The following is a 13,556-nucleotide window of genomic DNA, read 5'->3' on the forward strand; positions in this document are numbered from 1 at the left end:
TCACGAACAAGGACCCATGTTTGAGCCCCTGAACCCTACCTATCAGCAGGTGGAAGCTTCCTGAGAGGTAGAGCAGGCGAGCCCTTGAACCCTACCTATCAGCAGGTGGAAGCTTCCTGAGAGGTAGAGCAGGCTACAGTTGTCTCTCTCTCTCCTTCACTTTCCATCTCTTGCCCTATCCTAATAAATAAAAAAAAAATTTTAGGGGGTTGGGCGGTAGTGCAGCAGGTTAAATGCATGTGGCGCCAAGCGCAAGGATGGGTATAAGGATACCAGTTCCAGCCCCCAGCTCTCCACCTGCAGAGGAGTCGCTTCACAAGCGGTGAAGCAGGTCTGCAGGTGTCTATCTTTCTCTCCCCCTCTGTCTTCTCCTCCTTTCTCCATTTCTGTCTGTCCTATCCAACAACAACAATAATAACTACAAAATAAAACAACGAGGGCAGACCCTACTCTCTACCCTTCCCTTATCTCCCTCCACTCTTATTTCTGCTTACCCTGCTCTAGTCTTGTTGACCATCATTCTTCATTTTGAGCACACCAGACATGCCCCTGTCTCAGAGTCATTGCACTGGCTGTTCCCTCTGTGTGGAATGTTCTTCCAGTAGAACCTGCATGGATCCTTTCCTCAGTTCCTACAAGTCTTTTCTCTAGTCAATTTCTTTGTAAAGCTTCTCAAATACTTGCTTAATATTTCACTTTCCCTTTTGCTATAGTGCATACACCACTTTACTTTAGTCTTTTCTTTCTATAATCACTACTCTAACTTCCAGTATCTCTTATGTATATATGTTATATGTTATCTGTCTCCCTGAGTAGAATGTTAGGTGCATAGTGGTTGAGTATTATTGTCTGATTTGGTCTCTGAAATAGCCCCTGAGAGTACATACTGACTTTATTTGGCATTCATTCCTTTAACGTCAGTAAACAACACCAAATCCCTATACTGCAGTGTTGTGTGTTTTAGATAAGCAAGAACAAAAATAATTCATGTTTAACTCAAGTAAACTTGAAGAACTTGTGATCAGTTGAAAGTAGGCTTTAAAAAATTTTTTAATTTAAAGTTTATTAATTCATTTTCCCTTTTGTTGCCCTTGTTATTTATCATTGTTTTTGTAGTTATTGTTGTTGTTGTTATTGATGTTGTTATCGTTATGACAGAGAAGTGGAGAGAGGAGGGGAAGACGGGTGGGGGGGAGAAAGACACCTGCAGACCTGCTTCACTGCCTGTGAAGTGACACCCCTGCAGGTGGGGATCCTTACGCTGGTGTGCTTCGTGCCACCTGCGCTTAACCCGCTGTGCTACTGCCCAACTCCATACACTTCTTCTCTTTTTTAAAAAAAAAAAATATTGGGAGTCGGGCTGTAGTGCAGCGGGTTAAGCGCAGGTGGCGCAAAGCACAAGGACCGGCATAAGGAACCCGGTTCGAACCCCGGCTCCCCACCTGCAGGGGAGTCGCTTCACAGGCGGTGAAGCAGGTCTGCAGGTGTCTATCTTTCTCTCCTCCTCTCTGTCTTCCCCTCCTCTCTCCATTTCTCTCTGTCCTATCCAACAACGACGACTACAACAATAAAACAAGGGCAACAAAAGGGAATAAATAAATAAATTTCGGGGGAGGGGGTGGGATATGGAGATTGGGTGGTGGGAATTGTGTGGAGTTGTACCCCTCCTACCCTATGGTTTTGTTAATTAATCCTTTCTTAAATAAAAAAAAAAAAAAAAAAAAAGCACAACTGTCTGGCAGAGCTGCAAACCTTACTAACTAGGTTTAAGAGATACAGCTTCAGCCACACTGCCACAGTTTCCACAAAGGCTTAATTAAGTTTTCATTAATATTTACTATGGTCTATTAAGTGGCAAAATTTGGTTCGCCTTAACAACTTTTCTGATTTTCTGCATCTTCCAAATTGTCAACATAAACACATTCTTTTTGAAGTCAAGAAAATTTGTTTTATTATGTTCTAGAACTTAAAAGGCACATGCCTGGAATTGGAGAAAAGAAGAAAGTCCTACTGATTATCTTAAATTATGAGTGAATTGTGGATTTAAAGTTCTTCAAGCTTAAGGTCTTGCTGAGTTGATCTCCAATTTCTGATCATCTGATCCTGTACAGTGCCTTGCTCACAGTGCCTTGCTCAAATGCAAACATTTGTTGAACTGCACATACAGGAATTAAAATATTCTTTTTTTTTTTTGGTATATTTAACAGGGATCAGTCTATCTCTACATTTACGGTCAAGCGTCAACCTTTAGCAAAATCTTGGAGGCTTCTGATGGGAAATACCAGTCAATTGACTTCATTACACCTGGAAATGAATATTTCTTGGTAAGAAATATTGTGCTGTGTCATAGGATTTATAGATGGGAGTTTGGAGATGCATGTACACGACATGTAGGGAGCAAATATGGTAGAAATGCCAGCCATGATCCTATCTACTCTCCAGTTTGAATCCCATTACTAGGATGGCAAGAAGGTCCCTGGTCTGCCATGTGCACAGCCCAGCTTTGAACAAGGTCCCCACCCCAACGGGGGAGGGAGGTTTCAGCACTGTGCTGTCTTTCTTTCTTAGTTTCTGTCTCTCTGACCCTTTCCATCTAAAAAAGTCAGGGAGTTATGAAGTTCCAGAGATGGCAAAAAAAAAAAAAATCACATTATCATAACGTTAAGTCTCTGAAAATGTCGCTGAGGGCAGGAGAAATAGCAAAATGGTATGTGGACTTTCATGTCGAGGCTCTGAAGTCCCAGGTTCCATCCCTTGCACCACCATAAACCAGAACTATGCATTTCTCTGGTAGAAAGAAAGAATAACAGGATCCAGTGGTGGTTCACCTGGTTAAGTGCACACATCATAGTGTGCAGAGACCTGGGTTCAAGCCCCCGGTCTCCACCTGCAGTGGGAGAGCTTCACAAGTGGTTAAGCAGGACTGCAGGTATCTCTCTGCCTCTTTCCTTCTCTGTCTTCCCCATCTCTCTTAATTTATCTCTGTATCCAATAATAAATAAATAAGCATATTTGAAATAAAGAAAAAGGAGGAAGGGAGGGAGGAGGGAAGGAAGGAAGAAAGAAAGAGAAAGAAAAGAGGGACGAAGGAGGGAGGGGAAGAAAACAATTTCTAAAGCAATTAAAAATGTATGTATTTATTTTCAAATATAGGTTTTTCTTTTTATTTATTTATTTATTTTTAATTTATTTTTTATTTAAGAAAGGAAAAATTAACAAAACCGTAGAGTAGGAGGGGTACAACTCCACACAATTCCCACCACCCAATCTCCATATCCCACCCCCTCCCCTGATAGCTTTCCCATTCTCTATCCCTCTGGGAGCATGGACCCAGGGTCATTGTGGGTTGCAGAAGGTAGAAGGTCTGGCTTCTGTAATTGCTTCCCCACTGAACATGGACGTTGACTGGTCGGTCCATACTCCCAGTCTGCCTCTCTCTTTCCCTAGTAGGGTGTGTCTCTGGGGAAGCTGAGCTCCAGGAAACATTGGTGGGGTCTTCAATCTAGGGAATCCTGGCTGGCATCCTGATGGCATCTGGAACCTGGTGACTAAAAACAGAGTTAACATACAAACCCCAACAAATATTGAGCAATCATGGACCCAAAGGTTGGAATAGTGGAGAGGAAGTGTTGGGGGGAGGGTACTCACTGCAAACTCTAGTGTACTTCTGCTTTCAGGTATATATTTTGCACTAGTAAATGGATATGTGTGAACATATGCTCTCTCTCACAGAACCTGGTCTATATCTAGGTTTTGGGACTTTGTTAGAAAGTGATTCACCTGGGATGGAATTAGAGAATGCTATGAAAGGAAAGGTCTCACCTGAGTAATGAAGCTGAAGGGTTGTCATTCCACACCTGTAGTCTCTGGACACAGTCTGAGCTGAAGCATGTTGAGGTGGCAATCGTTGCGTTGATTAGGTTGCGATCGGCAGATGCAATATTATTTGATACGGATTGGGAGAGGCATGCGGGAAAGTGGACCCTATCCTAAGGTTCCAGGACTAGGGGAAATATAGGCTCTATAGTGGAGATGTGAGGTTCCTGCTGTGTTAGGGTTCAAAAAGACAATGGATAGTTATTGTTATCATGACATTATTTGGTAATTGGGTTAACTTTGAAAAGTCCTTTTGTTAGGGTTTGCTGTATAGTACCCAGTATTTTATATAGCGATGCCACTGGTTGTTTCAGATCTACTTAGTCTAGGCTTTTGAGAGAGTCCGCATATCAAATACACAGCTTATATATTAAAAAGACTCAGTCTGTATTTTAAAAACTTTGAGACATACAGTTAATTTCCCCCCTCTCATATTAATTAACTAGTGATTTATATGACTACACTTTACTAGGAGTGTACATAAACACCATTCCCACCACCAAAAGACTGTGACCCACCCAGCCCAGGAAGCCGCATGTCCACCCTCCCCCTCACCACAGGGTTTTTACTTTGGTGCCCTACTTTCAATTTAGTCAGAACCTGCTTTTAGTTTCCCTTTCAGATCTTCTTTCTCAACTTCTGTTGATGAGGGGGATCATCCCATACTCATCTTTATCTTTCTGACTTAGCTCACTTAGCATAATTCCTTCTAGCTCTGTCCAAGATGGGGCAGAGAAGGTGGGTTCATTGTTCTTAATAGCTGCATAGTATTCCATTGTGTATATATACCACAGCTTTCTCAGCCACTCATCTGTTGTTGGGCACCTGGGTTGCTTCCAGGTTTTAGCTATTATGAATTGTGCTGCTATGAACATAGGAGTACACATATCTTTTTGATTGGGCATTATGGAGTCCTTGGGGTATAACCCCAGGAGAGGAATTACTGGATCATATGGAAGGTCTATGTCTAGCCTTGTTAGAGTTCTCCAGACTGCTCTCCACAGAGGCTGGACCAATTTACATTCCCACCAGCAATACAATCTTTTTATTTTATTTATTATTGGATAGAGACAGAGAGAAATTAAGAGGGAGGAGGAGTTAGAAAGTAAAATAGTCAGAGACACCTGCAGTCCTGCTTCATCACTTGTGAAACTTTCCCCCTGCAGGTGGGGGCCAGGGACTTGAACCTGGGTACTTGCCCACTGTAATGTGTGTGTGTAACTAGGTGCACCACTGCCTGGCCCCACAACTGAAAATTTATATGTCATCCTATTTATAATCACCACCCAAGGTGTTCAAGCCAGATCTATAAACTCAATCATTGTTAATATTTTGTCAACAGTTATTAAACTAAGTCATTAAATGGTTCATTTCCCCCCCTATACATTATATGCTAAAATGCACCAAAGGTCCCAGGTTCAATCCCTAGCACCACCATAAGGCAGAGCTAAGCAGTGTTCTGGTAAATAGATAAACAAACAAATATAAATACATAGGTTATAAAATAGGTGACATTTGTTTTTTGGAGGTGGAGCCATGACAAAATAGTTGCTGTCAAGCTGAGCATTCCTACAAACAACTATATGAAGAACAAAATACCAGAGAACAGCCAGATCTGCCTGAGACCCTGTCTCTGAAAATGTGTGACTGCATGAACGGCATTTGGTAGAGGGGATGTGAATAGAAATTTCTGAACAAAAGGTGCAGAGCTTACCAGGAACCATTAATGCAAACAACACAGTTCAGGGACAGAGGGGAGATGTGGACTCTGCAGAGTTCAGAGTCCTGAACTTCCCACAAGGGCTCAGCACTGTGGCTGAAAGGAAATCATCTGAAAACTGTCATCTGAACCCACTAGAGTCTATCTGGCTAAGTGTCCCTATTCCAGCAAAGAACCTCAAGGGAGAGACTAACCACAGGCAGAATCCATGTGTACGGGTCAGGAAACAGACTATTCTATTCAGCATGGAGAGGGCTCTGATTCATTAGTTGCTAAGGGTCTGGAAAGGTCAAGGTGCAGTGTGAAGTCTTCCCACTGGTTGGCCTGTGTACCACCGACCTTTCCTCCCTTGGCAATCTATGGAACCATATTGGTACTATCATTTCTCTACATCTCTCCCCATCAGACCTTATAAACAGAATTCCATTAGCACAACTGTACTACCACCTTTATACAAAAGCAGAAGCTGATCTAAACTATAGAAAAGTGACAGGTCTCTCATGTAGAAACAACATGGAATTCCTAAAGAAAATGAGCCCAGGGAGTTGGGTAGTGAAGCACTGGGTTAAGTGCACATAGTACAAAGCCCAAGGACCCACTCAAGGATCTTGGTTTGAGCCCCCAGCTCCCTACCTGCAGTGTGTGTGTGGGGGGGGGGCGCTTCACAAGCAGTGAAGCAGGTCTGCAGGTGTCAGTCTTCCTCTTTCTCTCTCTCTCTCTCTCCCTCCCCCTCTCAATTTCTCTCTCTCCTGCCCAATAAAAATAAATAAATAAATGAATAATGGCCACCAGGAGCAGTGAATTTGTAGTGCTGGCACCAAGCCCCAGTGATAACCCTGATGGCAAAAAATGAGTCCATAGAGCAAGTCTGTGAAGATGCATGACTGGAGGGTGTATCAGAGTAATTCAGAATCATAAAGACATTTCAAAACAATGAAATTCTCTACACCCAGAAACAGCTTAATAAAAAGATATGGTACATTCAAGGGGGTCTTCACCAAAAGATTGAAGATTTGAAGGAAATGAAAAGTCTCAAACAGACAGGGTATGAAGAGCACATTGAATGAAATTCATGATAACTTAAGAAGCTTAAGAAGTAGAGTTAATCGGGAGTCGGGCGGTAGCGCAGCAGGTTAAGTGCACGTGGCAGAAAGTGCAAGGACCGGCATAAGGATCCCGGTTCCAGGCCCTGACTCCCCACCTGCAGGGGAGTCGATTCACAAGCAGTGAAGCAGGTCTGCAGGTGTCTTTCTCTCCCCCTCTCTGTCTTCCCTTCCTCTCTCCATTTCTCTCTGTCCTATCCAACAACAACATCAAGAACAACAATAATAACTACAACAGTAAAACAACAAGGGCAACAAAAGGGAATAAATAAATATTAAAAACACATTATTTCATTTAAAAAATTGTTAAGCATAGTGTAAAACTTTTCATTTGCATCATTACAAAAAAAAGAAGTAGAATCATTCATGCATATGTGAAAAATATCAGAGTTAGAGGATAAAATTATTACATCCTTCAAATGGAGGAAGGAATAGCAACGTGTAGGAAAAATTAAGTTACTCTTATCCAACAACAATGACATCAATAACAACAATAAAACAATGAGGGCAACAATAGGGAATAAATAAATAAATGTCAAAAAATGAAAATTAAGTTACTCTGTGGTTCAGCAACTGAGCTTCTTAGTATTTACACAAATAAATGCAAACTTATGCCCACACAGCCTAACACATGAATGTTTATAAGAACTTTATTCAGTATTGCTCAAACTTGAAAACAAAATGTCTTTCATTCAGAGAATGAACAGACTGTTGTACATCCATACAATGGAACCAGTCAGCACTAAATAGAAATAATCTATGAATAAGACATGAAAAGACACAGAAGAACTCTCTCTCTCTCTCTATATATATATATATATATATATATATCTTTATTTTTTATTTTCTTTATTTATTTACTGGATAGAAATAGCCAGAAATTGAGAGGAAGGGAGAAATAAAGAGACAGAGAAACACCTGCAGCCCTGCTCCACCACTTGTGAAACTTTCCCCCTGCAGATGGGTACCGAGGGTTCAACCCAGGTTATAACGTATGCTCAACCAGGTGCACATTATAACGTGTGCTCAACCAGGCGCACCACCCCCCTATTCCCAAGGAAGTACTTTAGATATATATTGTTAAATGAAGTACACCAATCTGAGAAGACTATATGAGTCCCTCTATATGACATTCTGGTAAAGGCAAATCCCAAATCAGCAGTTTCCAGGTGGGGAGCAAAGAGGGAGGAATGAAAAGGTAGAGCACTGAGGACTTCTAAAGCAGTGAAACAATTCTGGACAGTAATGTAATGATAAGTACATATCAGTACATTTGTCAGAATCCGTAGAGTGTATAGCAGGATGGGTTCTGACATAAACTATGTGAGTCAGTAATAATGCTCTTCAATTGTAACAAACAGAGCATATCAGTGCAAGATGTCAGTAACGGGAGAAATGGGGAGGGGGGGCGAGGTGGTAAAATAAGATCAGTTCTGCATTTTCAATTCAGATATTCTGTAATTCCAAAACTGTTTTTAAGAACAATCTGTTGGGGCTGGGAAATGATTCAGAAGTAGAAAGCATGTTTTGAATTCATGAGTTCTTGGTACCATACTGGGAAAAAAAAATACAGTAAAGACAAAAACAAGTAGAACACCATAAATAGTAGAGTGGTACACCTCTCTCCCTCCCTTCCCCACTCACCTATAAAAACAAAATTTCTTCATTAAAAAAAACACTGCGTGTAATGTCCATGTCCAGGTTTATGTACTACTCAGCAATCCCTTTTTATTTCCTAATAGCTTTTATATTAATGACGTTATATCCCCCAAACCCTTCACATTTCTAATCCCAATTGTTCCTTATGTTACTTAAGATGTATGAAAGATGCCAGTTCCTGTTTGTTGAAACCAGAAATATTGGTGTTAATGCTGTAAATATAATCCCCATAAGTAAAATGTAATTTTACACTGAATCATTGGAGTAACTGACATACTAGGAGGGGTATACAGGACCTAAGAAACAAAGCCAAGGAAAATACAGGGTACAGTTTTAATGGAATGTGACCCCTGTTGCTGCAGGTCTGAAAATTGGGTAAGAGGAGGATTGGGGACCCAGTGTCTCATGATGGGGAAGGATGGCAGCTTGATGGAAAGTGAGGTGTACTGATACCCATCTTGAGGAGATGCGGAAGGATGCCCCTATGGCAATAATCCTGTAAATGTTTATGTCCTCGACAAGATACATATTAGAAGTTTTGGTTTCAAAGAAAAAAAAAAGCGTGTGGATTTAAAACATGCTTAGAAATCTGTTTCCTCTCTCTTTTGCAGACACTCACACAGTCAGGGGAGGTCTGTGTTTGGTATTTGGAGGATTGTGTTTGTATGGGCCGGACACATCTGCAAACACCAGTAAGTGCCTTATAAATGGGCTGTTTGATTAGTCAGAATCTAGTTCTTTACATACTGGTTCAATTGTGGAAATACTTGCTACAGATTCCTTACTGCACATGGATCATACATAGTATAAAGTATATTCCATAGCTCAGAGGATGGAGTGTAGGTGCTGTGTTTTTTCTGTGGTGACTGATTTCTGTAATTCTAGAAATGTGTATCTTACTCATGCTGTAAGTACATAGGGGCTTATCAGGGTCTCTGCTTTGCCTAAACTTCCAAAGATACAAGCTGATGACGGTTCCATTAACTGATAAGTAGTTCCCCAGTACCACAGAATGGAAAAGAGTTCTGAGGGCCCCGAATTAATAATTAATTAATTTTTTTGTTCAACTCCTAATGTTGATTGAGGGAGTGTTGATTTGTAAAATTTTTGTTATCATGAGGGAATATTTCCATCCTTCTCTCTTTTTAAAATCTTTTTATTTTATTTATTTATTATTGGATAGAGTCAGAGAGATATTGAGAGTAGAGGGGGAGAGAGAGGGAGAAAGACAGAGAGACACCTGCAGCCCTGCTTCACCACATATGAAACTTTCCTCCTGCAGGTGGGGACCAGGGGCTTGAACCTGGGTCCTTGCACACTCTAGTGTGTGTACGCTTAACTAGGTATACCACTGCCTGGCCCCTATTTCCGTACTTCTCCAAGATACATATAAGTACATTTCACCCTTAACCAAGTCATCATCTTTTTTTTTCATATAAATTAATGGTAATTGCATCTTTGCTTTCTAGTTATGAGAAGTTTCATAGACATGACCTACTTTCAGGTAACAGGGGAATATGTTTTCATTTCTGTTAGGATAACCAGTACTAGAGTAGTATTAAAGTTCATCTCATCATGTCTCCTCACAGATAAATGAGAGATAAATACATGTCTGCAACCCACCCAAAGTCTGTATAGATAGGACTTCCTGGATTTAAAAAAAAAATTCATTATCTATTTATTTATTTTGCCTTGGAGGGATATCTTCCTGGGGAACTGCCATCAGCTTGTATCTCTGGAGGACTAGGCAGAAGAGAGACCTTGATAAATCCCAATGTATTTGCAACATGAGTAAGATACAAGTCAGATGTCTTCCCTTCGCCTAGAACAAACTGGATAATTTCCACAGTTCATTCAACAGATTTTACTGAGCTGCAAGCCAGACATAGTCTATGCATGAGATTCAGCCTGCTCTGGAGAGTTGAGGTTTTCCTCACTGGAGACACTGAGGCTCTGTGAGAAACTGATATGTGGACTGTTCCCTCAAAGCTGAGGCCAATTCTGCCTATTCCCACAACTGTGTTCCCATGCACAGTGTAGGAAGTTGTCCTAGAAGAGTCTAGCCAAGCACCATGATCGTGGGGTACCCGGGCACTAGTGGCACCCGTGAGGCTCCATAAACCCCCTCTGTATATTGCTGTATGTTATTATGCTTGTCCACTATTGCACTGAAATAGAGGCTGTCTTGATTGATTGTATGAACACACACACACACATACACAAACACACACACACCTCTTGTAAATGCTTTAAATTAATACAAACAAACAACTAAAAACCCCAGAATAGAACAAAAGTTTATATGGAACTAGAAACTAGAAACACCAAAGCAGTTTTGAGAAAAAAGCACAAAACTGGAGGCATCACTTTTCCAAATCTCAAACTATATTATAAGGCCAAGGTAATCAAAACTGCCTGGTACAAGAAGGGAAATAGACACACTGACCAGTGGAATAGAACTGAGAGCCCAGAAGTAAGCCCCCACACATATAGACATCTAACTTTTAACAAGGGGTCCCAAACTATTAAATGGAAAAAGGAGAGCCTCTTCAACAAATGGTGCTGGGAAAATTGGGTTAAAATGTGCCGAAGAATGAAACTGAAACATTTCACCAGACACAAAAGTAAACTTCAAAATGGATCAAGGATTTGTATGTTAAACCAGATAAAATATTTAGAGAAAAATATTGACAGAACTCTTTTAAATCTAAGTTTTATAGGTATTTTCAGTGATAATTGCAAGGAAAACCAAAAATAAACCAGTGGGACTACATCAAATTGAAAAGCTTCTGCACAGCAAAAGAAATGACTACTCAAACAAACTCCTTACAGAATGGGAGATTTTTACATGCCATACAATAAGCAAAAGGATAATAACCAAAATATATAAGGAACTTACGAAACTCAGAAAGAAAAAAAAAGACCAATCCCAAAGTGGGAGAGGATATGAACAAAATATTCACCAAAGAAAAGATCCAGGGAGTCAGGCGTTAGCACAGCAGGTTAAGCACACATGGTGCAAAGGGCAAGGACAGGTAAGGATCCCAGTTCGAGCCCCCTACTCCCCACCTGCAGGGGGGTAGCTTCACAGGTGGTCTATCTCTCCCCCTCTCTGTCTTCCCCTCCTCGCTCCATTTCTCTCTGTCCTAACCAACAACAACAGCAACAATGACAACAACAATAATAATAATGATAACAAGGGTAACAGCAAGGGCAACAAAATGGAAAAAAATGGCCTCCAGGAGCTGTTTGTAGTACAGGCACCAAGCCCCAGCAATAACCTGGAGGCAAAAAAAAAAAAGGCCATGTGAAACAGACATGTGAAAAAATGCTTCAAGTCATAGATTGTCAGAGAAATGCATATAAAGACGAGATACCACTTCACCCCTGTGAGAATGTCATACATCAGGACTTATAGCAACAAAAAGTGGTAGAGAGATTGTCAGGGCAAAGAAACCCTCTATACTGCTAGTGGGAATGCAGTTTGGTTCAACCCATATGGAAAAAAATCTGGAGAACTCTCAGAAGACTAGAAATGGATCTTCTCTGACTTGGCAATTCTTCTCCAGGGTATATATCCTAAAGAATCAAACACACTCGGGGGTGGGGTAGTAGCGCAGCAGGTTAAGCGCTGGTGGCGCAAAGCGCAAGGACCAGCATAAGGATCCCGGTTTGAGCCTGCGGCTCGCGGCTCTTCACCTTCAGGGGAGTCGCTTCACAGGCAGTGAAGCAGGTCTGCAGATGTCTATCTTTCTCTCCCCCTCTCTGTCTTCCCCTCCTCTCTCCATTTCTTTCTGTCCTACCCAACAACAACGACATCAATAGCAACAATAATAATAACAACTACAACAACGATAAAAAAACAATCAGGGTAACAAAAAGGAAAAAAATGGCCTTCAGGAGCAGTGGATTCGTGGTGCAGGCACCGAGCCCCAGCAATAATCATGGAGGCAAAAAAAAGAATCAAACACACTCATCCAAAGAGATATGTGTATACCTGTGTTCATAGCAGCACAATTTATTTATTTTTAATTATTATTTTTTACTGGAGCACTGCTCAGCTCTGGCTTATGGTGGTACAGAGGATTGAACCTGCAACTTTGAAGCCTCAGGCATGAAAGCCTCTTTACATGACCATTATGTTATCTACCCCATACCAGCACTATTTGTAATAGCCCAAATGTGGAAGCCACCTACGTGTCCAACAGATGAGTGTCTGAGAATATATATACACAATGGAATAATACTCAGTTATTAAGAATGATGAACTCACCTTCTTCACCATGTTAAGTGAGTTAAGCAAGAAATAGGAGGATGAATATGGGGTGATCTCACTCATGGAAAGGAATTGAAAAGGAAGAACAGTGCCCCGACCAGCAGGGCGGTGAGCAGGGGCTAGGAACCCAAAAAGACCTGAAATAAAGGGACATTAGACACGAAGAATGACAGTAAGACAGGTTTCTGATCAAGCTGCAAAATTTTATTGTATTCACAGGCTTTATAAGGCTTTGGGGAAGGAGGGGGGGGGGAGCAATCTTCAAAGTGGAATGTTCCTTGCAACAAATGGCGGAAACCAAACTGTGTGTTGACTCACTTGTGTTGACTCACTTGATTACTGATAAATGGTTTACCTAAGGGGAAATGGCCTGCCCAGGGGGGAATTAACACTTGTCTTGAGGGGTTCCATTGTCTCAAAGCTTATCATCTATCAAGCAGAGAAATGGCTCCTGGCAGAACAGAAAGGGGAAACACAAAGTAGAATTTGGACTGGTTTGGTGTGCTGCACCAAAGCAAAGAACAAAAGGGGACTTTCAGGTCCTGCTGCATGATGGCGGAGGAGGACCTAGGCTGGGGGTGAGAGTGTTTTGCAGAAAAGTAAGACATTTTACCCATCTGTCAGCAACTGTATTTACTGTAAACCACTAATCCTCCCAATAATAAGTAAACATGAAAAAAAAATCCTCCCCTTTTGCCTCCAAAGTTATCACTGGGGCTTGGTTCCTTCACTATAAATCCACTGTTCCTGGCGGTCATTTTTTCCATTCATAGTGGATACGACAGAGAGAAATGGAGGGTGGGGAGAGACAGAAAGATAGACACCTGCAGACCTGCTTCGATGCTTCTAAATCGTACCACTGCAGCTGAGGAGCAGGGGCTTGAATCTGGATCCTTGTGTCTGTCCTTGTGCTTAATACTAT

General features: G+C 41.3%; 1 protein-coding gene across 1 annotated transcript in view; it reads left to right on the plus strand.

The window, feature by feature from the left end:
* Positions 1-13,556, plus strand: part of CFAP43 (cilia and flagella associated protein 43) — a 114,242-nt gene that overhangs the window by 30,215 nt on the left and 70,471 nt on the right. Inside the window, exons 9-10 of the mRNA XM_060171372.1 lie at positions 2,208-2,324; positions 8,970-9,050. Coding sequence (XP_060027355.1) covers positions 2,208-2,324; positions 8,970-9,050 — 198 coding nt within the window. The remainder of the gene's footprint in view (positions 1-2,207; positions 2,325-8,969; positions 9,051-13,556) is intronic.

The sequence above is a fragment of the Erinaceus europaeus genome, chromosome 14 (genome assembly GCF_950295315.1).
Source record: "Erinaceus europaeus chromosome 14, mEriEur2.1, whole genome shotgun sequence".
NCBI lineage: Eukaryota > Metazoa > Chordata > Mammalia > Eulipotyphla > Erinaceidae > Erinaceus > Erinaceus europaeus.